The sequence below is a fragment of the Vicugna pacos genome, chromosome 3 (genome assembly GCF_048564905.1).
Source record: "Vicugna pacos chromosome 3, VicPac4, whole genome shotgun sequence".
Classification (NCBI taxonomy): domain Eukaryota; kingdom Metazoa; phylum Chordata; class Mammalia; order Artiodactyla; family Camelidae; genus Vicugna; species Vicugna pacos.
The window spans coordinates 14801218-14824116 of record NC_132989.1 but is presented as its reverse complement, the minus strand read 5'-3'; the positions used below and the strand labels follow the sequence as shown (position 1 = coordinate 14824116).

General features: G+C 56.4%; 1 protein-coding gene across 2 annotated transcripts in view; it reads right to left on the bottom strand.

The window, feature by feature from the left end:
• PDGFRB (platelet derived growth factor receptor beta) overlaps window positions 1–22756 on the bottom strand; it is a 37170-nt gene extending 14414 nt beyond the window's left edge. The window contains exons 1-11 of one of the 2 annotated variants that reach the window (XM_015239390.3): window positions 22306–22756; window positions 7511–7661; window positions 7231–7276; window positions 5812–6135; window positions 5033–5299; window positions 4185–4312; window positions 3898–4069; window positions 3120–3312; window positions 2309–2424; window positions 904–1027; window positions 295–506 (exon numbers count right to left, since the gene is read on the bottom strand). In XM_015239390.3, the coding sequence (XP_015094876.2) occupies window positions 295–506; window positions 904–1027; window positions 2309–2424; window positions 3120–3312; window positions 3898–4069; window positions 4185–4312; window positions 5033–5299; window positions 5812–6135; window positions 7231–7270 (1576 nt within the window). In that variant the 5' untranslated portion in view covers window positions 7271–7276; window positions 7511–7661; window positions 22306–22756. The remainder of the gene's footprint in view (window positions 1–294; window positions 507–903; window positions 1028–2308; window positions 2425–3119; window positions 3313–3897; window positions 4070–4184; window positions 4313–5032; window positions 5300–5811; window positions 6136–7230; window positions 7277–7510; window positions 7662–22305) is intronic. The other variant, XM_006204449.4, reaches the window with a different exon arrangement.
• Window positions 22757–22899: the final 143 nt, after the last annotated feature.

Genomic DNA, 22899 nt, shown 5'->3' with positions numbered 1-22899 from the left:
GATCAGGCATGCTCACATACACAACTTATGATGTACATACAGTGTACATACTACTACACTTTGAGGGGACAGTGCTGTTTAGAGTCGGTTTATACACATATACTTGTGGACGTACACGTGTGCCACTATTGTGCTGCTGTGTATGTGCATAAGAACATACCCCCCCACAATGCTCCTGAGTGCCCTGGCCGTGCTGACTCTGACCTGCCGTGGGCACCCAGGTACCTTCCAAGAGTGGCAGGACTGATGTGGGGGTGAGGGGTCGTGAAGGGCCACGGAGGATGGAGGACTCACAATGCGGCACCACGGTGACCTCCTGCATATCGTGGCCCAGCAGGTTGTGCAGCGTGCAGCGCACCGACAGGGGCTGATCCACGCGGCGCAGGCGCAGCGTGCTCACCACCTCGAACTCCTGCTCCTCCGCCCAGTACGTCACGTTCGTCTCCAGCTGGCTCTCCTCCTGGGAACTGTTCCCCAGCGGCGTGGGCGGCAGCTCGCGCGGACACCTGCCGTGAGAGCAGCCAGGTCAGCTTCCAGGAAAACTGAGCCACGACAGCGCCACGGGGTGGTGGCGGAACGAGGCTGGAGGCGTCCAATTCATTTTTTCCCCCGCCGCCTGGTCCTAAACCCGTTCCTCCTGTGATCCCTCAACTGACCAGCAGGGGCGCTCCTACCCCAGAATTGAGAACCCTAGATGGCAAAATCCACTCTTCATTTGACCCTCAGGGTCAAGGTGAGAAAAAGCGACAATTAAGGTCATGCAGAGTATCTCCAAGAAGCCACATCAGGACTTGGCTCTAGCCTGAAACAATGTTTTCAGAGGAAGACGGACTAGATGACCTTCACTGGGTACTTCAGCTAGCTGTGGGTACCCTGGGGGACTGAGGCCGGGGGTCTGCTCACCTTTTGAGGTCGCTACACGTGGACCAGGTGAGGTGTGGCTGGGGCATGCCCCGGCCGCGACAGCGGACTGTCTGCTCCCCGCTGGCAGGGTGGCTCTCACTCAGCTCCAGCACACGGACGGGCACTGCATGGAGAGGGCCCGGGAGATGGAGAGGACAGAACAGACAGTTAATGGGAAAGGCCCTCAGGGCCCAGAGTCTCCCTTGTGCAGGGGGAGCTGCAGAGTGCAGGTGAACAGTAAATACCGGGAATCACAGTGCGAAAACTGACAGATTCCCTTTCTGAGTCCTTCAAAGGGAAGGCCTCAGTAGGGTGCTAGTCTGCCTTTAACACCTCTCTGAGGTTTGCTAATCTTCCCTTTCAACAAAGAGCAACAGAGCCCTGGGCAGCCAAGAACATAGAGCCAGAATTTAATAGCATTGTTTTGTTTCCTCAGAGTTTATTTTAGTGGTGGCTTTATATTTATGACATGTGATGCTGATTTTCCATCTACAATGGAGAGGTTCAATTTTCATTCAAAATAAATTTATTTTTAGAAAGTCAGTTGACAAAACAGTAAGTCATTATTGTGTCATTTCTCCGCTCAAAACCCTGCAGTGGCTCTTCATTTCAGTCACAGTAAAAGCCAAAGTCCACACGAGGGCCCATAAGGGCCTGCAGATCTTCTCCTCCCTGGCCCAACAACTGCCCCCTCTCAGCTCTGACCTCATCTCCCACCAGGCTCCCCCTCGCTCCGTTCTGGCCACACGGGCCTCTCTGTGTTGCTCCTCCCTTTGCACTGCCCGCTGTGCCCTTTCCCCAAATAGCCACTTGGCTAATGCCCTCACCTTCAGCAAGTCTTCACACACACGTCATCTCCGTGAGGCCAGCCCTGATGCAGCTGTTTAAAACTGCAGCCCTCCCCACGCCCCTGCCTCAGGGGGACTCCAGCCTCCCTACCCTACAAAATTTTCCTTTTTCTTTCACAGCACTTGTTAGCTTCTCACCTTGTATGTGGCTTGCTGTTTTTTCCCCTACTGTTGAATGTCTACCCTCCCCGCACTGGGATGCAAGCTGCATGGTGGCAGGGCCTCAACAACCTTGAATGGACTGGCATATTGTAGTTGCTCAGTAAATATCCATCTAATTAGTAGTACAGTGTGAGTGGTATATGAGAAGGAAACATCACTGGGACATGAACGCCTGGGGTTTTGGAAACACCAATCCAGCCCAATGGCCTCTTTGTAAAGCTGGGGAAACTGAGGCCCAGAGAGGGGATATGTGCACAGCAGTGTCAGTGTTGGAGCTTGGCCTAGAACCCAGCCTCCTGAGTCCAGGACTGCCTCTTCTGCTCCTCCTGTGGGTGGATGGACAGTGTAAGAAGGGGGAGGGTCAGGGAAGGAAAGCAGGGCGGGGGGCTCCTCACCATTGACCTGCAGCTGGAAGGAGAGCTGGGCCTCAGCGTCCTCATGGAAGGCCCGCATGGTGTAGCTGCCAGCCTCAGCCACCTTCACCCGCACCAGTGTCAGTTCTGACACATACCTGAGGAGGACAGGCCAGAAGACCCAGCTGTCAGAGCCGGAAGAACTCTTACACTTCCCACCTTCCTCGTAAAGACAGGAAAAGCAAGGCCCAGGGAGGGGAAGGGGATTGCCAAGGTCACGCGGACGCCAGCAGCAGAGCCAGGGCTTTTGAATCCCCACCCATGAGCAGCTCCAGTGAGCCAAGAGGGAGGGTAAGGAGGGATGGGGTGGGGGCTGTGAAGGGGAAGCACCATTTCCGTCCCCCTCTACATCTCATCCCTTTCAGAAAGGCCTGACACTGCTTTATCCTAACATGCAGCACCTCATGTCAGCCTGCTAATCTCCGTCCTCAGGGTTACCATTCATGCACAGGTGGCAGTGGCCCACCTGGCACCCTCTTCCTCAGTCATCCCCCCCTTTTCTCCTCCAGTGCTTCCTGTTGCCTCCACCCATCACAAGGACAACTAAACATCTGGGTGATCATCTGACCAGTGTCTGTTTCCCCCACTAGACAGGAAATTCTAGGAAGGCTGGAACTGTCTGTTCTGTTCTCTGCAGCATCCCCAGGGTCTGGAACGGGGGTGCCTGGCATGTAGCAGGCTCTCAGAAAAGATGGGCCTTGGTTTACCAAGTAGCTGAAAGCTGTGGGCTGCCTGGTGGCTGGCTGCAGAGAATAATAACTTCCAGAATAGGGTGGACAGGTCGGCTGCTCACCGGGTCTCCGACACATTGCGTGTGGACAGCACGATCTCGCCGGCGCTGGAATCACCCAGGGTCCTGTTGTCCTTGAACCACATGACAGTGGGAGGTGGGTAGGCCTCGAAAACCACGTGCAGTGTCCGGCTGCGGTGCAGCTCCGCGAATTGTACAGGGTCCAGCTCCTCCAGCAGCTGCACATAGCCGCTCTCTGCAAGGGGGCAGCAGTCAGGGGCAGGGCTATGCCTGCCCACCCATGGGGCAGTGCCTCTTGGGGGCGGGCATCAATTGTATGCCTAAGTCGTCCAGCCTTCTAGGGGAGGGGCTTCAGGCTTTAGGAATTGAATCAGTGATGGAGTTACCTGAACTGGGGTTTAGGTTGGGACAGGGACGGGCTGGAGCAAGAGCCAAGTTTAGGGCTGATACTGGTTTGGGCCCTGGGTTCGGAACTGGGACTAGAGTTGTAGCGCTCATTGGGTGTGTTCCGCCTCAGGACTGTGGCTGAGATGAACAGCAGCCTGGCTGAATTTGGGGATGGGGCTGCCTGAGCCTGGGATGGCAGTTAGGATTAGAAATTGGGATGGGGCTGGGGTTCTGGCTAGGCAGAAAGTCTAGGTTGGGATTAGGATTGGATTGGGGGCTGACACTGAACTTTGGTTTGGGCTTATCCTGGAAATGGGGCTTTGATCGACATAGGCTAGAACTGGACTGGAACATGGCTGACAGTACCCCAGGGCTGTGACAAGGTCTGGGGCCAGTTCAGAATAAGGGTGGGGGCTGAGACCAAGGCACCTACCGACTACAGTGACATTGATGGCCTTTTCATCTCGATGGTCGCTTACACTATCTGATACATTGCAGATGTAGGTCCCTGAGTCTCCCAGCTCGGCACTGGGGATGTGCAGGATAGAACGTATGTGGGGCATCTCAAAGAGGAAGTCAGTCACTGGCTCTACCAGCCGCCCACTCTGTAGGGACAGGTGAGGCAAGCCCCCCAAATCAGGAAGAGTCCAAGAAGTCAGGCTGCAAGTTACAATGTCCATCCCTGCCTGGCCCTTCTTCCAACCCCTGGCCCAGCATTACCTCCATGCGTGGGTATGTCCACTCAAAGTTAACCACCTCATTCCCCGTCACAATGCACATAATGGTGATGTTCTCCCCCTGGCGGACCACAGTCTGCACTGCACTCACTGAGACATTGATGGATGACACTGGTGGAAAGAAATTGGCTTAGGGCTGAGGAAGTCACCACCAGCCAGCAGCACATCAACTTGGGGATGAGGTTGGGGTCCAGAGAGGAAAGGGATGACTGGTGTGGAAGATTCATTCTTTCAGCAAACATTTCTTAAATACATACTATGTGCCAAGTACTGTTACAGGCACTGGGGCTTTGGCAGTAAACACAGCGCACAAAATTCCTGCCCTCATGAGGCTGCCATTCTGGGAGAAATAACAGTTTTGAAATCAAATTACTCTCTGTACATCTAATTACAAAAGAAATTTACTGAGCACAACCAGGTACTCTCCGTCTTTTGTTTTATTTAATCTTCACAATAATCCCACTAGGTAGGCAGTCAATATTATCCCCATTTCACAGAGGATGAAGCAGACTCAGAGAGATTATGTGCCTTGTGCAAAGCCACTCAGATGGGAAGTGGCAGAGCTGGGATTCAGAGCTGGGTGCCTTTGCCCAACACAGCATACAGCCTAGCCCCACCACTAATGCTTCCCGTGACCTTGGACATACTCCACCCTCTTTCTGAGACTCAGTTTTCTCATCTGTAAAATGGGGAGACATACCTGCCTTCCAAGGATGTAGTGCAAATCCAGTGAAAAGTGGAATGCCCACTTTGTAACCTGTGAAGGTCTGTACCTCTGCAGAGGGTCATACTTGCCTCTGCTGAGCATCAGGCCAGAAAGAGGGGGCTCACCCTGGAGGCTGTAGACATAGTAGGCATCGGAATCCACTTCCCTGTCCCCAATGGTGGTTTTGCAGACATAGGTCTTGTCCTCAAAGGTCCCAGAGAAGCCACGTTGGTGATCATAGGAGATGGGCAGTGGGACATCCACCTTCTTCTCATGCAGCGTCACCACCAATCGTGGATCCGTCACCCGGCATGGAATTGTGATTTCAGTTATTTCCGTGAGAAAGATGAAGAGTTCCTCAGGGTCGACAGGGAGGAAGCCTATGGTGGGATCTGCCAGAAGTGGGGCCAAGAATGTGGGTCAGGGGAGCTGGGTTTCTGGCTGTCCCCTGATTTGTTATGTGACCTTGAGCAGGTCTCTTCCCACCTCTGGCCCTCAGTCTTCCCACTACGGAATAAGGATGCTCTCAGAGGTCCCTTCTAGCTTTAGCATTTGATAGGGACAGCACCAGTGTGAGAAAGAAGATAAATCACAAGTTGATGGGCAGCTGGCACCTGGAGCTTGGAGAATGGGGAAGATGAGACATGGAGGCCAAGAGGGGGCATATTGGAACCAGCTGAGAATGCAGAGTTCTTGGGAACCAGGAATGGGGTGTGTGGGAGCAGAAAAATCTCCAGACCAAGGGGTGGGAGTGAACATACTCCTAGACTGATTCCGTGATTCCCCTGCATTTCCAAGATAGCTGTGTTTCACCATATCAGTAAAGCGCTCTCTGAGCTTCCCCCAGATGCCTGCAGTTGAGAAGAGGAGTTAGGGAGTGAGCACACAGGCCGGGGGCCCTTACCTGGCACAAAGATGTACAGCCGCTTCCGCTCACTGGCCTCCAGCCCATGGGAGCCATTGTAGGTACAAAAGTATTCTCCCGTGTGGAGCCCAGTGACATTGGCCAGTGTCAGCTTGCTGGAGAACGTGCTGTCCTGGGTCTTGGTTATTTCCTGTGGGGGGTTCTGGGACATCCGTTCCCACACCACTGGAGCTGGACCCGAGCAGGTCAGAACAAAGGTGCTGGAGAGATTGAGGACAAGCTCCGGCCCCGGGGGTGTGATGACCAGGCCCCAGGAGGCCTGCGGTCCCAGCAGCAACAGCAGGGGCAGCAACAGCTCCTGGCCTTTGGGAGAAGCGGCATCAGACATCAAGGCACGATCGTATCAGCCCCCTCCCCGCAGACGGGGAACACACCTCCCTAATCCACAGGAACACAGACTGGAAGCCAGGGTTCTGAGACCTGCCCGTCCAGGGCCTGGTCCCCAGGGACTCCTTCTGGCCTCCTGGCCTCCTGATCTCCAAGCCTTTAGATCCCCAGCCTTGGAGTCCTTCTGCAATGCAGCATTCAGGCTGCAGGCATGTTCTAGCAAAGGCATCAGGAAATCCTCGGGAAGCAATTCCCAGGCCTCCGGTTCCTGCATTACTTCCCAGGTCACTCTCGGAGCCTCTTCCCTGCGGCTGCCTCAGCTGCCCAGGTTCTGTCCAAAGCCCAGAGATGGCCCTTTGGGGGGGTGGTGGCCACGGTAGTCCAGAGTGGGGCAGACTGAGGCAGCCCTGGAGGCTGAAGGGGGCTGGGGTTGGGAGGAAGTCAAGGGACTGATCTCCCCTCTCCCTTCTGACAGCCCCTGGGGAAGGATTCTGTGAGCCACACCCTCCTGTCTCGGCAGGGCACACTGGAGGTGAAAATACGGAGGGGGCACTGACAGGTGGGTGCTCGGCCAGCTAGTCAGTCATCTTCGGGGGGGCCTTTGGCTGGTCACTGATTGCCTGGTCAGCACTGACTGCCTGGAGAAGCCCAGCAGGACCTGGGGGCTCACAACCAATGAGGGGTCCAGGCCGGGGAGGGGAGTCCCACACCAGAACCAGACTGGCCAAACTGATAACAATGAGTGCTGAGGAGAGATGGGAGACCAGGGTGACTGTTAGGGACTGGGGTGGGGACAGGCGGTGAGGGGCATGGGATATGGAGGGCCAAGCAAAGGATTTGAGTGGATGGCTCTGGACGAGCAGGGGCCCACTGTGGTTTCTGAGCTGAGGGGTGGGGGGTGGAAGGAGGCCTCCACTGAGACCCACTGAAAAGGCGGGAAATTGAGGCTTAAGAGCAGAGCAGTGGCCCTGGGCTCCCAGGCCCTGGCGTTAGCGTGTGCCACCCTGTCAGCTCCAGGGTCTTTGTTAGTGGCTCCCCAGGGTCCTCTCCCCTCACCCCCAGTCCACCTACCTTTGAGGACAGGAGCAGGCATGGCACTCGGAAGCCACATGGTATCCTGCAGAGGTAAAGAGGAGTCAGGACCCAGAGTGGTCAAAGGCGATGCCAGGGTTCATCTTTCCTGGGTCCTGCAGAGTCAGCCCCAACCTGAGCCACCCAGCCTCTATCCATCAGGCTAAAGTCAAAGGCCACCCACCCCCAACACCGAGCGGGCACTCATGCCAAGGGGCTCCCCTTCTCACGCTGGGCCCAGCCCCAGGCTGCCTGGGCCCTGCTTTGGCTCTGCCTCTACCTCTCTGGTGACTTGGCTGAGGCCCCGGCTTCTCTCTGGGCCTTAGTTTCTCTGTATGCGCAGCAGGGGTAGGGGCTTGGGCTGGATGGTATCCAGGGACCCGCCAGCTCTAACAGTCCTTGGGGTGACAGTTCCAATACCAGGCTCTTATCTGCCAGGACAAATATTTGGGAAAGTGTGATGAAAGGCCTGGGGGGGGAAGAGGGGGTAGGCCAGAACCCAGAGAACTCCCACAGCTCCACAAGCACAACAGGAAATGGAGGCGGCTGTGGGAAGGGAAGCGGGGGAGTTGGGGCTGCGGAATGTAGGGGGGGTCACCTCCCCATGCCTGGCCCCCTTTATTCAGCCCCAAGCTGCACAGGGAGGCCCAGGGGGAGGGGCCCGGGTCTGGGCCCACGGGAGGCCCAGCAAGGTTTCAGAGATCCTTGGAGACTACAGAATCCAAGCCCCCCACCACTGCCTCCAGTGTCCAGATGGGGAGACTGAGGCTCTGAGAGGGAAAGATTGCCTGAGGCTACACAGCAGAGCTTGTCCTGGAAGGAGACAAGGAGAACTGGAATGGTGGAGGTAGAGAGAGACAAAGACACAGAGAGACAGAGAGAGAGGAAACATCCAGCGACGGACTCAGAAAGAGACAGAAGCAGGGACATGGAGAGAGAGACAGACAATACTGGGGGGGGTCTTTGCCCTATTCCTGCCCTTGGCAGCTCCATCCGAGAGTCCCAAATAACCAACAGCCAGGCTTGCAAAGGTCTGACTGTAGCATCAACAAGAAGGGGGCCAAAAGTGGGCAGGGGGGTTGTAGAGCAAGAAACATGGGAGACACCAGGTGACAAGGTGACAAGGAGACCTGGGTGCTGTGGGACCGCTGACCTCTCTGAGTGGCTGCCCAGCCTGGCCCGGTCCCTAAGGTCATGCCCAGCTTGCCCCCACTCCACTCCCATCTCACCCCTTCTAGTTCCCAGGCCAGGGCTGGGATCTGGGCTTGAGTCCCAGCAGGGCTACTGTCTTCGCCATCACTATCTCAGTGGCCTCAGTCTCCAGCTCTCAAAGTGGTGGGACGGCAAGTGTACCACTTCCAGGGCTGCATTTACACGGTAGTCATGAGACAGAAGCAAGGCTCATAGCCTGAGGACTGCCATCTCAGCTCTGCCCAGCACCCCAAGAAGCTCTGAAAGGATCTGCTCTCCTCCTCCTCTCCCCATCCCTTCAGACCAGCTTGCTGGAGGGTCCCCTCTCCCTTCTCCCAATCGCTTAAGATTCAAAGCCCAGCCGATGTGAGGACCCCTCCTCAGCTCCCCCCTCTCCCATCCCTCCTGCCCCAGCCTTCCAACTGGATGCCAGGCTCCTCCAGCAGGAGGGAGCAGCGCCATGGCGGAGCCAGCAGCCCCCACGGAGGCCCATCTGCCCCTTGGTGGGTGCCCCTCTGGATCCCCTCTTCCTGCCAGAGATCTCAGCCAAAGAAAATCATTAGCAGTGGGGGCTGGGGGAGGGGATCATTTCAGCCTCCGTGCCCCTCCCCTCCCAGCCTCCCTGGCTGGCCACACTGTTTATTATTCTAAAGGAGGAATTTGGTCGGCTGGCCTGGAGATGGGAGGTCACTGCAACCAGGGCTGCCTGGCTCTGGAAGGTTGTGGGCTGGGGCCCCCGGATGAGCAGCCCCCGACCCTGGCTCCTCTCCCCATAGTCCTGGAGCTAAGGGGGCTCAGAGTCTCTGAGACTCTGAGTTGGGAGGGGACTTCTTGAACAGGCAGCAGAGGCCCAGAGACAGACAGAGCCATGGCCCAGTCACACAGCAAAAAGGCAGAATCAGGTGGCAGGGTGGGGACAGGCTGGGCAAAGGAGCTCAGGGAGAATGTAGCCACCTTAGGTAGAGCATAGCTAACCAGGGGTTTTGATCTGGCTTCTCTCTTTATGCAGTGAGCATTTTGCCTCTGGTCACAAGGCATTATGTGACCCACTATGAGACTGAGTAAGTCTCCAGTCCTCTCTGGGACTTGGTTTCCCCATCCATACGGGGAGGGGTTTAGACAGGTCATCTCCAAGAGCCATCTCTGCACTAAAACTGCCAGAGAGAAGGTTCTGGTCACTGTTATTCCTACTTTGGGGACATAGGGGCTGACGAGAGGAGGGGTTACCTTCCTGAGGCTGGCGTAGAGTGAGAACTCATAACTCATCACGTTCTGTGGATTGAATCCCCTGACCCTGTGGTCCCAGATTTGCTGTGTGTACTCAGACAGGTTGTTTCCCTCTCTGGGCTTCAGTCATTCAGGTAACTTCCACACAAATAAATTGGTGATATGGATACTCAGGAGGTGGCAGGGGGAAGGGTGGTGTGGGCAACAGGCTGAGAAGAACCAGAGTGGGGCTTGGGGCACCCAGACAGACCTCCTGGGCCATCTTGGGTGACTTGCTGACACTCCAGTTGTCCACCCAATGTTTTATGGACTTCTGTGCTTCCCAAGGGCTGCTGTGTTACCAGGAACCCCAGAAGGGCTCAGGTGGCTGATGGGGTGGAGGGCTTGCCTGTGAGCGCTTCCCTTCTTCAGAGGCAGGGCTACGCTCCAGGGAGAAGCCACCTGGGACAAGGTGAATGTCATAGTCAAGGAGGAGGCACTCCTCTTCCTGCCACACTCTCTTGTCTAGAGAGGCCCCTAGAGCAGAGAGAAGGAGGGGACCCTCAGGGACCCACCCACTTTGCCCATGAGGCAAGTGCTGTGTGGGAAGTTCTCATGGTTCCTCCTATTCTGGCAAGGTTGGGGGATCACAGATCCCAAGATGGGGTAATTGCCCAGCTCCTCACAGTGAGTCAGAGAGACCCCTTTGGTCCAGGGGAGGACCCCAAGTCCAGGGGAGCAGCATGCTTGGGGAGTCACTCTCAGAGCCCCAGCCGCCCCTCCTTCCAGCACATACAAGTTTCCACTCCTTTCCCACTGCCTTAATCTAAATAAATCCAGTCCATCTTGGCCACATCCGCTAGCAGCAGCTTCCCTCCCTCGGGGTCCCGAGGCTCCCACGACACAGGCAGGCCGGGGAGGGGGGCCTGTGCGGCTGCCGGTGGGGGAGGCTCGCACACGGTGAGCACGTGCGCACACAGCACTGGCTCCTTCCTGCCTACGCGCTCGCTCACACACTGCTCTGAAACACACCCAAGTGCTGCGGGCGCCCCGTGTGCCCAGCCGTCACGCCGGCACCAGACGTGTGTACGCCCACACGAAACATGCATGCACGCAGCTCCACGGGGCCCGGCACACAGCACAGACCGCCACCTCTGTGCTCTCCCACGTGCCCATGTGAGGTGCGCACACTCATGGCAAATCACATGGGTACCCGGCACAAACAGAGCTGTGCACATACAACACGCACAGAGCATGAACACACGAGAGCCCAAACTCACCGGAACACACATCCTCATGCGGGCGCAGACAAGCCACAAAGCCAGCGTGTGTGGCACACTTACTGCACCAGGTGCTGCGTTAAGCATATAGACTCACTTGCTTCTCAGACACCACCATGACGTAGATATAAGGATCGGTCTCATTTTAGATGGGTAAACTGAGGCAGAGGGCACTTACAGGACTTGCCTAGGAACACAGAGCAGAGGCTGCTCTGCCACTGCTTTTCTGTTCGCTTGGTTTAGCCTGGGCGGAAGCCAGTGGGGACTGACGGAAACAGACGGGACTGAGATGCACCCAGCCGAGATGACAGGACTCGATGATCAGATGTAGGGGGGCTGGGGAGAGAGGTACCCTAAATGAGACCCACCCCTATTTCTGGCTGGGAGCACTAGGGGACAGGAGTGTGTGTGTGTGTATGTCCTGGGGGCACAATTTCATTTTCAGAGACGAGAAAAAGGCAGAAGAGAAAGATTGAGCGCTGGCACTAAGCTGGTTTAGGATTTGGAGGGGCTGTGGGTACCTGAGGGATGAAGGGACACAGTCTGGAGGCGGGGAACAGGCTGGGCAGAAATTGCAGCAAGATGGAGATGGGAGGAAGCCTTGCTATGAGGAGGAGGGGGTGCTTGAGGCCGCCGCCGCCAGGCCAGTCTCGGGTCAGGGATGCTCTGAATAAACAAGATGCCAGAGGGAGGGGGAGGCCTGGCCATGGGGTCGCAGGGTTACAGCCCTGGAATGTCAGAGTTCCACGGCCCTCAGGGACCATCTATCTGGTCCAACCCCTTTCCTGTGCCCCATTGTACAGATGGGAAACTGAGGCTAGGAGGACAGGGACAGGCCCCAGTGTTTTACTGTAGGCAAGCTGGGCTCAGGTGCCAGTGCGGCGCTGAAGCTCACCTGACTGGGCAGCCCCGGCCCTCCCCCCAGGCTCAGATGTGAGGCTGGTGACTCAAGGCCCCAGGGTTCAAACTGCAGCTGCTACCCCCTCCCTCCCCACAGAATACCACCGCCCCCACCTTGCCACACGGAGACATTTACACCAAAGTCATTTTCCTTGCACTGTCTCAGCCAGGCAGGGATTGGAAACCGAGACTCAGAGGAGGGGACCTGCTAAATGGCTGCAGAAGTGGGACACAGACTCCAGTCTCCCCGCCAGCAGTTTAGTCCTCTGTCCTCCACACCGCGGACACTTCACAGCTCCTGGGACAAACTGCAGAGGCAGATCCCTGGCTGAGAGTAAGGACATGGGTTCTAGCTCAGCTCTGTCACCCATTTGTATGGTTCTGCCCCTCTCTGAGCCTCGGTTTCCCCGAGGGTGGGCGGGGCTGTCCTGGGAGCACTTCCAGGGCTGACATGTTGTGACTTTCAGGACCCTGCTCTGGAAGCAGCTGTACTGAGTTGGAATGCTGGGGTGGGGGTGGGGTGCTGGGGAGGGGCCCGGGCCAGGATGTCATGACTCAGCTTGAAGAAGGCTGCCAGCTCCAGGCCTGGGAGTGTGTGGGGGCAAGAGGCATCTGGAGCCAGAGAATGAGTCCTCCCGCCAGCAGCTGGGAGAGTACGAGGGTGATGGCAGCACAGGCTGGACCTGGCAGAGCGCGTGGCCACGTGGCCTTGCCCCAAGTGGTCTGAGATGTAGGTGTGCGCTTACCGCATGGGCAGGGGAGCCCCGCCCTGGGGGCCAGGAGGAGAGCAGGGTCCGCTGGGTTGGGAGATAGTTACAGGCAGGAAAGGGCTGAAGCTATGGGGCTCCCATCTGCCCCCTCAATCTTATGCCTCTTCCATTGGTGAAGGTTTAACATTCCGCCCTACACAATGTATCTCCCTACAAACCTCAGGATCACATTAAGGGCACAGCGGGTGAGCAACCTGACCCAAATCATACAGCGGTGCAGCTCAGTCACCCAGGCCCAACTCTGCCACGGTGCTTCTAGACCCAGAGGGCTTTTCCTGCTTTCCAGGTACCTATGATGTCCCCAAAACAAAGCAGCAGAAACCAGCTAAGTTGGGGCTTGGCATGGGATCCAGCTGTGGGAAGTCCAAGTGGATGCAAGAACAGTGCCAGTGCGGTGGACCGTCACTCTGATCCCCCTACCCTGCCCCCTCCAGCACAAGCTTGGTGGCCTCTGGCTGCTGCACTGCACCACCCGCCTCCCATCTCACCTCCAGTCTGTCTCCTCCCACCTGTTCTCACACTCTAACCGGAGGAACATTTCTGAAATCTCTATCTGACCATGTTCCTCCCTGGCACCTTCACGGCTCTCCAGCCACCCGAGGTAAAGGCTCAGCCCTTAAGAACCTTCACTCCCTGGCCCTACTGACAGCCAGCTCATCATGACAGAGGGAGGGAGGCTGCTGCCCGCCCAGCTCCCCGGGGGCCCCAAGTGAGGCTCCCATGCTCTCGTCACTCACTCTGTGCTCCTCTCCCCAGGAGGCCTCCCCAGGGCCACAATGGAAAGAAATGACCTATTTTTTGGAAGTTCAAAATAAAACGAAACATCTGTCTGGATTGGAGCCAGGCTGATAAAGAACGGACTGATCCCCCTAGTCTGAGCCCCCCTCCTGCCGCCCACCCCCTCGCCCACCAGAGAGCGTGCGCCAGGAGCTTGGGGGGGTGCAGGCCCAGCTACTTGGAACAGTTCGTGGGAAAGCGCTCAGTGTGTGCCTCACGGCCGCTGGGGGCCCAGGGGAGGGGGCCTGGGTCCCCACGTGGGCAAGGAACCAGCTTAAGAAGGAGGTCAGGGAGGGAGGGAGGCCCACTGCACACCCCTGTCCACCCACCCACCAGCAGAACAAACGCTTCCTGCCTCCTCTGGTGCCTCACTGGCCTCCCTGCTCGTCCCCATGGCCACCCTCTGGGCCATATGGCCCGGCTCTGCCCAGGCCCGGTGCAACCCTAGACCAGAGTCCTCTGGATGCCAGCTGGGCCCACAACAGCCCCTTCAGAAAGGAACAAGGACTTCGAAGTTCTTGAAAATAACAAGAAGAAGAACAGTGACCTGTGATTGTTTTCAGTACCCAGCACCAGGGATCGACCCTTAATGTGAATGATCTCAGAACAATCTCTGACATTAGTGTTGCTTCTGCATTTTGCAGGTGAGGAAAGCAAGGCACACAGAGCTTACATCATTTGCTCAAGGTCACGGGGCTCACCAGTGGTGAAGCTAGTGCTCAACTGTGGGCAGACTGACCCCAGAGCACATGGGCTCGACACCCATGTGACAGCCTCTCTAAGGCAGGAAGCAGAGATGACAAGCCCGTGCCTGGCACACAGCACGAGCTCAGTACACAAGTCACCGGGCTTGTTGTTCCACTGCTCTGTTCTCCAGCCTCCCCTTCAGTCCAAGCTCTCTCCCTTTAGCTGGGTGAACCTGAAACTGGCAGAACAAGAGGGGAGAACTTTTGCAGAGCCCTACAGTCTGAGGGCTGGGAAGGCTGTAAGTCACGTCTCCCCCACCCTCTCTGCAACAAAGGGGTTGTCCAGCTTACAACTGCACACCTCCCATGACAGGGATCTCACCACCTCACCCGAGGCCCATTCCATTCTTGGACAGCTCCGGATCCTCAGAGGCCAGCCTATTGGAAAATTTTTATTACACTGAGCACAATCTGTCTCACTGTATCCTCTACCCACTGGTCCTGCTTCCATTCACCAATGCCAACCCAGGACATCTCTCTTCCCATTCATTGTTCCGATGCCCCACGATCTGAAAAGAAACAATAGTCCTTACTAATTTGGAGCTAGGCACTCTGCTAAATGAGATGACCTGGGGATTTTGTTCTATCCTCATAAGAATCTGATGAGGAAGATACAATCATTATTCCCATTTCACAAAGGAGGAAACTGAGTCTCAGAGAGGTATAGCTACTTGCCCAAGATCACACAGCCAAAAAGTAACAAGACAATGAGAAGCTGGGATGCAAACTCAGGCCTATCTGACTCCAAACCTGTATTCTTAACTGCGATGCTAAACTACCTAACTTCTGCCCAGAAACAGGTCTGTTCACAGAGAAATACTCCCACATGGGTTTACCCTAGTGGGGTCCACACAGGGGCAGTGCCCAAGCAGGTCTCTGGCCTACCTTGAGGCCTGTCCCAAAGGCCCCTGAGACAGAGCATCCCGGCAGTCAGGCTAGCTGTTTGGCCAGCTCTGCCACAGGCCTGCTGCGCTCATGGTCCAGGCCTGCCCCTGCCGGGGCCCCAGCACCCCCTTCCACTGTTCGCAGAGGGCCTGGGGGCCTCTGCAGCTGCAGAGTTCCAGGCCTCCACCATCCTTCGGCTGCCCTCCGTGCACACCCCCCTAGCGCCTCATCTCCGGCCGGTGCCATGGCAACAGAGAGCGCCAGTCCCTGGCAGCCAGAGGAGCCCCCGAGAGGGGTCCCAGGCTGAGGCTGGGGAGGGGGGTGCGGCAGGCGCAGACAAGCAAACCTTCTGTTCCCCCGGCTGCTGCCAGCCCGGGATCAGCCCTGGGCCAGGGTGGGGGCCACGCAGAGAATGGGTTCTCAGAGCCAAGTGGGCAGGGGGCAGGCAAGCCTCGGCCGTTCGCACTGACCTACCAGCACACGGCCTTCCCCCATCAGCCCAGAGCCCGCAATTTGGGCAGGGCCGCAAGCTAACAAGAACCTGCCATTAATTGGTGCCAATTACAGAGCATTGAGATTCCCCTCAGAGGTCTCCTGGGCGGCAGAGCCAGAGGGGAGAAAACTCGCTTGTCGCAGCCCCCTCTCGCTTTCTCAGCATCTCTTCCCTCGCCCCTTGCTTCAGTCACTCACCCCCGAGACTCCCACGTACTGTTACTCAGCCTTCCTGTGCCTCGGGTCTCCCATCAATGAAGTCAGGGCTCCTGGTCCAGGCCTTCGAATGAGTTAATACAAGTGAAATGCTGAGAGCAGGGCCTGGCACACAGCCCTGGGCGAAGTCAGCGGCCACGTGATTCTTCTTCATTCACTCACGGGAGAGTAAGTCACTCATTCACTCACTCACTTGGCCTTGAGACCCCGCTAGGCTAGGCCTGTCAGCAAAGGGATGCCTGTGGTAAACGAGGCGGTGGGAAAGCCAGGAGGGGAGCTGCTCTTGTCAGCAGGCTCTGCTCGGCTGGGGGCGGGGTCTCCTCCAGGCGGACTCAAGGATTTAAAGGCCAACGCAGGACCAGAACCCAAGTCTAACGACTCCCAGTCCTCTGTCTGCTGACCAGCTCTTTCCTCTACCTTTGTCTTAGATTTTTCACAAATAAGGAATCTGGGGGAATGCCTTCAAGTTCCTCACACGGGATCAGATTTACAGTAGGTACTCAGTAGATGCTTACACAGCATGAGAGATCAAATGGCTGTGGAGGGTCAGCCCTTCTGGTCCTCAGCAGCCCCCTAATAACTCAGGACTCACTGGGCTGGGAAACTGGGATGGGTAGGTGACAGCGAGAGACCAGAGAGGTGCTGGGCTGGGCTGGTGAGGGGGCAGAACAGACCTACGGGACGTGCGGTCCCCCCAGGCAGGCCAGGGGCAGCAGTCCCGGCTAGAAGCCACCAAGTCCAGGTCTAAGAACCAGCCCTACTACCTCATCACTGTGTGACCTCTCTGAGTTTGACTTCCCGGGTCTCCATTTCCTGGAAGACAGCAAAAGAGACATCCTTTTCCATTGCTGTGAGGGTTAGAGGTGACGATGAAAAGCACCTGACTCATGATAGGTGTTCAGTACGTGGGAGCTACTGTGATTATATGATGATTTCAGGGCTAGGGGTAGCTTGAGTTGGCTTCTTTGGTGGATGATGCCAAGGAAGGGTATTCCACAGGAGCTCTGTGTGAGCAGTTAAGAAAGTGGGAGCTCTCCAGGCATCTGGGTGAAATGGTAGGGAGAGATCTTTAGGCTAGAATCTGGGGCTCTTCAGCAAAGAGGCAGGTGACGGGCAGAGAGGGAGGGCAGAGGTCACACTGGGATAAGTCTGGGGTGCTGAGGAAGGATATGGGCTTTGCACCGGAGGCACTAGGAAGCCAGTTTGTTGGGGCATTGATGGTGAGGTTTGGGGAGCTAGCTGCTGGCTGGACAGTGATAATGGTGCAACTCCAAGCACTTTTGGGGGTGCGGACCTCCACAGAGGAGAGTGACAGGAGTAGGTTGGTATTTTGTGGGAGGGCGTGGATTAGAATGGGGACAGTGGAGGCAGTGAGGCCAGTCTTGGGGGTGAAGCCATCTCACACCCAGCCTGAATTCCCTGTGGGGCCAAATGCCAAATGCAAATACAGGGACCCTAGTTAAAAAACTATTAAGCATTTCAAGGCAAGGCCCTTCTAAGCATGGAGTCCTCTGTGACTGCGCAGTTTGAATGCTTATGAAGTCACCCCTGCTCCCTGGACTACAGGGGAGGCCACTGGTCCATCCATCCGTCCATGCATCCGCCAACCTATTTATCCATCTCTCTGTACATTTACTCCTTCACTATCCATTCAGCAGACAGGCCCCAGTCTGGGGGCTGATAAGGACACAAATACAGGTAAGACGGGAGTAGTCCACAGTCTACTGAGTCACACCTGAGCCTTCATGCCCCATGCTCTGGGCTAGGAGAGGCCCAGGATTCAGTGACAGGTTTGTAAATCTGAGCCCCACCCTCTGGGACTAACCCTGGAACCCACCTCCCCACGCCCTCTTAGACCCATGGAGAAGCTGGTGAGGGGTGTCACAGCCCTTAACTTTCCACTTCCTGGGACAGACGGTAACCAGGGCAGCAGCAAGATGTGAAACAGCCACACGAAGCCTGGCAGGGGCTAAGGGCAGAGCTGGATGGAAACTATGGCGTCAATGAGCTGTCCACTTTCCCCTCTCCTCACTTTATGTAAAAGGAGATTATGGCCAGAATGGAGAAGTAATGTAACCAAAGGCTCCGTGGTCCACAAGACAACCCAGAGGGGTCTCATCCCTCGTCAGGATGGCGTTGCTCCTTTTCAGCCCGAACTCTGCTCCACGGCCGCACCCCAGGGGAAGCAGGAGCCCGAGCCTTGGACCACAGAGGTGGGTGGTGAAGATTCAGCACATGAGCTGGCACAGAGGAAAGTCCAGGCCTGCAGGCCGGGTCCCAGGCTCAGTGCTATCGCTGACCATCTGTATGACCTGAGGCACACCTCTCCTCTTCTCTGGATCTTCATTTCCCACCAACACAATAAACAAGTTGAACTAGGGTGGCCCCAAAAGTCCTTTTCTCTCTGACCTTCAAGAACTGCCTGACCCCTTGGCCCTACTGCCCTCACCTCCCAAGGGACAGCCCTTTCCATCACAGGGCGGAGAAGCTGGTACCTCTGGCAGATGAAAGGTCTCAGGCACCTGAGACATTAAATAGCTTTGCTCTGAAGTGAGGAGAAGGGTACTAATGCAGTTAAAGCAATACACTTTCATTTTCAACCTCCTGCATCAGGATGGGGGTGGGGTGCCCCAGGAAGCCCCTGGGAGTGGGGGATCCTGGGGCCATGGCCAGGGGGGTTTCAGGGAGCTCTTTTGCCTGAGGGTTCTGGGCCTGAAGTCTTGGGAGGGGCTTGAGGTGGGTTTCTACGCTGGAAGCAACAAGTGTGTGAATTTCACACTCCTCCATTAGAAGTGGGTGTCTGCAGCTGTTCCCCGATTTCTGGACCCCACCATTCGTCCATCTACCCTCACTCGTCCATCTATCATGGGCCAAAGCCTTGCTTCCTCATCAAGTCAGAGCATATGAGGTTCACAAATTCAGCAAAGGGTCATAGCATCCAAACACACCCCCTCACGGCACACCTCCTGACCCTTCTTCCTCGGTATCTGCCAGGCTCTGGCAGAACACACCCTCAGAGCTCCTCGAGAAACTGAGCCCATTAACAGGCCCCTGCAATCGTCAGAAAGTTCCTCCCCCTTACTGCAGGTCACTCTTTTCCATTAGTGCTCATCGATCCTGACCGCTTTCTGTAACATGTAGAAAAAGGGTAAGAAAAAACCCTTTGATTGTGAAGTTAAATATGCATGATCCTGGAGTACACGACAGGGCTTGTGCGGCTGCCAGTCTGAGCTGGCGTGGCTTGGAATCCTGGAATTGTTCTAGGGCTGGAAGGAGCTCAGAGATCATCTTGTTCAACCTCCCTGTTTTAGTGATGGGGAAACTGAGGCCCAGAGAGGGACTGACTCACCCACAGGGTCTGATGACCACCTCTGGAACTCTGAGGGGCCCCCATAGCTGAGGCCCAGGCCCCACCCAGCCTCTCAGTCATGGGCTCTGGGGTCAGAAACACTCCGTGTCAGTCCCAGCTCCACCACTTCCTCGCTGCGGGACTCTGGGCAACTGACTTAACCTCTTAACTTCTCTGGGCATTTCTTCATCTGTAAGACAGAGTGTTTATCTCTGCTCCTCGAGCTTGTTGCAATGATTAAATTAGTTCGGCAAATATTTATTGCGCACTTACTGAATGCCAGGCCTGTTGTAGGCTCCGAGGAGCACAGCAGGGGGCTTCACTGTGGTGGGTGTGAAGCACAAGGAACGTGTTCAGAGAGGGCTGGTCCTTGTTCTGTCATCCTGCACTCACGGCTTCCCAGCCGGGGCCCTACAGTCTCTGATGCTGGGGGGACATGGCTGGGGGTGGGGGACGTAGGGGAAAATAGTGGAGGAAGCTCTCCACCTTCCAAGGGTCCACTGCTCATGGGGTTCTGAACCACATGCAGAAAAAATCAGGGGAGGGAGTACATTTCAGGAACGTCTGAGGACCCTCTCATTCCTTCCTGCCTCCTCACCACGCAGCAAACCATCCCGACTGAAACGCCCAGAGTCCCCTCCTTCAGCCCAGAAGGCAGCTGGTCTCAGAGCCGGACTGTGCCCGAATGGTGAAAGTGAGCCTTCAGCACCCCCATGATGCAAAGGGCCCTTTTGTGGGCACAGCCCTTCACAAGGTGCAGAGCAGCTTCACAGCCAGGCTGTCTCACGCAGGAGGCGGGGAGAGCAGCCACCTTCTCTTAGCCACTGGCATAAGGTCCAGCCCTATGAAGGGCAGGAACTGTGCTAAGCGCCTTATCTTTACTGTAACTTTGTGGACTCTGCATCCTGCCCTTCTGCTCACCGAGGAGGGGCCTGACGCCCAAGGGGCAGAGCACTGGCCCAGTGTCACGCAGTCAACCAGAGCCCAGGGTTGGGGGGCTGGTCAGTGCCTGGTCATCTGATGCCCAAACCTGGTGTTGTTTACCCACGGTGCCCACTGCCTTCTAGATGCAGATACAGCAACAAAGAGGACGTGGGGGGCTGAGGCTGGCCACACAGTGGATTTAAGTGGAGCCAGAAAAAGCTCCAGGTCTCCTGACTCTGAATCCACGGTGCTTTCCGCTGCCCCACATCTGTGGGCAATTAGAAGTCTCAGCTCTTCTTCCCACAGAGAAGGGAGGGCTGCCCAATCACTGCTGAAGGGAGGGGGCTCACCATATGGTCTCCTTCCTCTTAGGACAAAGCCAGGGCCCCAGGTGAACCTGGGAGCAGGTAAGGCCTGAAGCTGAACTTCCTGCTGGAAAAGGTGCTGGAACCAAGAGCAGGCTCTGCGGGAGGATGGAGACTCTCCCCTCTGACCAGGGGCTCCCTGGGAGCAAGGGGGTTAAGTCTTTGGTTTCAAGCAGACCTCAGCCTAAAATAACTCTACTAACTGTGTGACCCTGGGAAAGTCACTGAGCTTCTCTGAGCCTCATTTTCCTTGTCTTCAAAACAGGGGTAATAACAATACCAATTCCAAAGGCCTGCTGTGGGGATTATAAGGCATGCGAGGTTCCAGGCTCTGTGCCCGGGACAAGGTAAGCCCTGGATAATGGTGACCAATATGGTCTGCGTGTCCCCAAGTGTTGTGGATTCAGGGCCCTGCTGCTTGGAGGCAGGTGAGGACTGTATGACTTCAGAAGGTCTCACTAGAGGCGTCTGCACTGTGGGATCCCCACTCCCTGTGTGACACAGAAAAATGCAGTCTGGAGGAACCACATAAGTTTCTGGAAAGGCACCTAAAGGAAGACAGGAGGTCTGGGTCCTGGGCTCACGCTTGGGAACACAAGGTCTTCCGTGAGTTCCTCCTCCCCTTCACGACCGCATTTTCTCAGCCCCACTGCCTTCCTGGGGACACTTTGGCCAGAACACAAACCGGGGAAGCCTGGGGCCTGAACGATTTCTGATGTGTAAATAGAACACAGAAAGAGAGAGCCAAGCAACAAGGCTCCAGCATGAAGGGCATGGCAAGCTCTTGGAAGACTGGAAAAACCCAGGAAGGCTGCCTGGAGGAGGGAGAGTAGGGAGGGTCCTTGAAGGAAAGGGAAGGCGATGAGGAAGGGCATGCCTACAGGCAGAGTGGTGAAAATTCCTTCTGGGAATCCTGAGATCTGACTGACAGGAACACAAAGCCCAAGCTGGGCATGATGGGGAGGGAGCTTACTGTCTCCCTGAGCTCTGCCAACTGTTAGCTGGGTAGCACAGGTTTGTGGCTGCTGTGAGCCTCAGTTCCCTCATGCGAAAATGGGGTATAAAATCAGTCCCTGCCACTGGAGTTGCTAGTGAGCGTCACGTGAGATCATGCTTATAAAATACTCCGCATGGTCCTGGCATGCAGTAAGTATCAATCACTGTTAGGAGTTCGTTAGGAGTTAAGAGTTTGGAGTTTGGGCTTTCCGCAGTCACCTTTTACCCGGGAGACTCACAGAAGGAATCGTGATCAGATTCATGTTTTAGGGGGGAGCGGAGAAGGAGGGAGACAGTGAGGAGGCCTGAGCAGCTGGGACCAAAGGAAAGGGGCCAGCAGCCCACCCCCCTGCTTCAGAGAGGGGCCCCCATATCTGTGGGCCAGATCCCAGACCCCAGCCCCGCTGCATGACTGTTAGGATGGGCCTGCCACAGCCCCTTCGCCTTCGCACTTTCCCAGCCGCTGGGGGTTTGGAAGGACATCTTAGGAATCTGGAAAATTTGCAAATCCATTTAAATCCTGAGAGGTTGCCGGGCGGCTGACTGGCCTAGAGCCAGACAGATTCTTAGGGACAAGGCCTAGGCCCAGCCAGGGACAGAGGCTGTGGGTCTGAGGTCCCCTATCCCCTGCCAGGTCCCGTTTCCATGTACCCTGTCGGCCATCTCCCAATTCCCCTCTCATGCCCCTTCCAGCTCTCCCGTCTCCCAACAAGCGGTGCTATGCTTTGGAGGGCCCCCTGCTCAGCACCCAGAAACCTCTGGGGTTTGTTTGATGAGGGCAGAGGGCACCCACCCCAGAAGCAGCCTGAGCAGAAGAGAGCTGGCTCCTCCAGCCCTGATGTCACCCACAGCCTCCCGGCCTCCTCCCATCTGGTTTTGTTAAAAATATTTTCCATTTTTTGACCTACTCGAGAAGGCGCAGTCTGGGACAAGGGGACAGGACAAGAGCCCGGGGACCCCCCTCTTCCCAGCACTTACCTTGCTGTTGATGCTTTCTGAAGAGAAGGCAACGTCCTGGGCTCTGGGCTGTCACCCCCTCCAGGAAGACCTCCTGTTATTAGAAAAACTATGCCGGACCCAAAATGGGGCAGCGGCTGGGTTGGAGGGCAGCGAGGACAGTTGTAGGCTCACAGAGCCTCAGGAGAATGGAGGGAGTTGGGGGCTGCAGGGGTGAGGAGTGGCCTCACTCCCAAAGCATCCTTCTAGAGGAGCAGGGCTGCCAGGAGGGGCCGCCCTGGGTCTGGCTGTCTGTGTCTCACTGCACAGGCTGCTGCCTGGTGGCGCTGGTTAGAGGGGCCCGGCTCTCTCCTCCTAGTCCCTCCTCCACTCCGGCTCCAAGTTGTTCACAAAACGATCCTGGGTCCCAGACGGGGCGGGCAGGGACTGCAAGCTGCTGGCAGCCCCAGGAGCTCACACCACCGTGGGCTTCCCTGCCCCCCCACTTTGGGGGAAAGGCTGCAGGGTGGCCTCTGATTGGCTCAGCTGGGAGAAGGGGGGTTGGGGGCGGGGAAGGTGGACGCGTGCGTCTGTTTTCAATTTCAGTTTGCCCCCCCTTTCTTTTCCCCCAAGTTT